The sequence below is a fragment of the Hipposideros armiger genome, unplaced genomic scaffold, assembly GCF_001890085.2.
Source record: "Hipposideros armiger isolate ML-2016 unplaced genomic scaffold, ASM189008v1 scaffold_2345, whole genome shotgun sequence".
In the NCBI taxonomy this organism is placed as follows: domain Eukaryota; kingdom Metazoa; phylum Chordata; class Mammalia; order Chiroptera; family Hipposideridae; genus Hipposideros; species Hipposideros armiger.
The window spans coordinates 12,247-13,250 of NW_017733683.1; the positions used below are offsets into that span (position 1 = coordinate 12,247).

Consider the following 1,004-nt stretch of genomic DNA (forward strand, 5'->3'; position numbering starts at 1 on the left):
CGGTATATGTAAACATCAGGAAGGCAGGGCAAGTCTTGTTGGTCATTGTATTCCCCACGGCTAGGTCGATGCTTGCGCGGTGCAGCTCAATACTAGTTTGCTGAATGAACCCAGCTGAGAACCATCTAAGTTTGCCTTCACATGGTTGCCTCAGTTCCCTGGGTGGTGTCCTGGCCTCAGAACATCACCTTTGGCTTTGCTTCAAGGATGATCTTTCCAAGTGAGCACTAACCATCTCTCCCCTGCGTTTTAGCCTGCCATTCTAGGCTCTCGGCGCGTATGCACCCGCTGCTTCACTTTCAACACGTTTTCCATGACTTCCACACCACGCCTCCCCGCGCGATCCCTCTTCACAGGCTAGCCCTGGCTGGCGAGACTACAACCCCCACAAAGCCCCGCGGGCCCGTGTCATTTGACTGGTTGAGCCGCCGTCGACCAATGAAACGTGGTTTTGTTGGCTTGTGCCACTGCAGCCCGAGTTCCGGAAGCCACAGCCCGGCGTCTACTTGGTTGCTCTGGAGCCGAGTCGCGTGGCCGCCTCCCCGCTTGCTTGCCTCCTGTCATGGGGAGCATTGAGAGCCGCGAGGGCCGCAGGGTGTCCTTCGGAATGGACGAAGAGGAGCGGGTCCGGGTGCTGCAGGGCATCCGGGTGAGCGGGCCTCAGGCGGGCTCTATGAGCGAGCGTGGCCGGGGCCGGGCGGGCTTGGAGTGTGCCCGAGGGCGCGGACGCTGCAGTCCGGCGTAAGGGGAGGTGCGGGCCGAGAGCGGGTGGGCGCGTCTTTTTCATTGAGCCCTCCCTAATTCCTGGTGGAGTGCGTCTCCCGGCTCGGGAAATGCCTGGGGTTTCCCGTGCGGAGAGTGGCTAACTTCAGGCTTCACTACTACACTGGCATTAGGGGAGAAAGAGTGGAGAGCAGAAGAGGTGGGGAGGCCACATTCAAGCTCCAGTTGACTTAATTGTTACCTGAATTTGTTCCCCCTCACCCCAGTGCGCGCGTCTTGTT

The 1,004-nt window shown here is 59.7% G+C and overlaps 1 protein-coding gene across 1 annotated transcript in view; it reads left to right on the plus strand.

Annotated features, from left to right (window-relative positions):
- The first annotated feature begins 475 nt into the window (after positions 1-475).
- The window catches only part of LOC109378644 (MICOS complex subunit Mic25-like), a 4,179-nt gene continuing 3,650 nt past the window's right edge, over positions 476-1,004 (plus strand). The window contains exon 1 of the mRNA XM_019634953.1: positions 476-649. Within this exon, the coding sequence (XP_019490498.1) occupies positions 563-649 (87 nt within the window). The 5' untranslated portion in view covers positions 476-562. The remainder of the gene's footprint in view (positions 650-1,004) is intronic.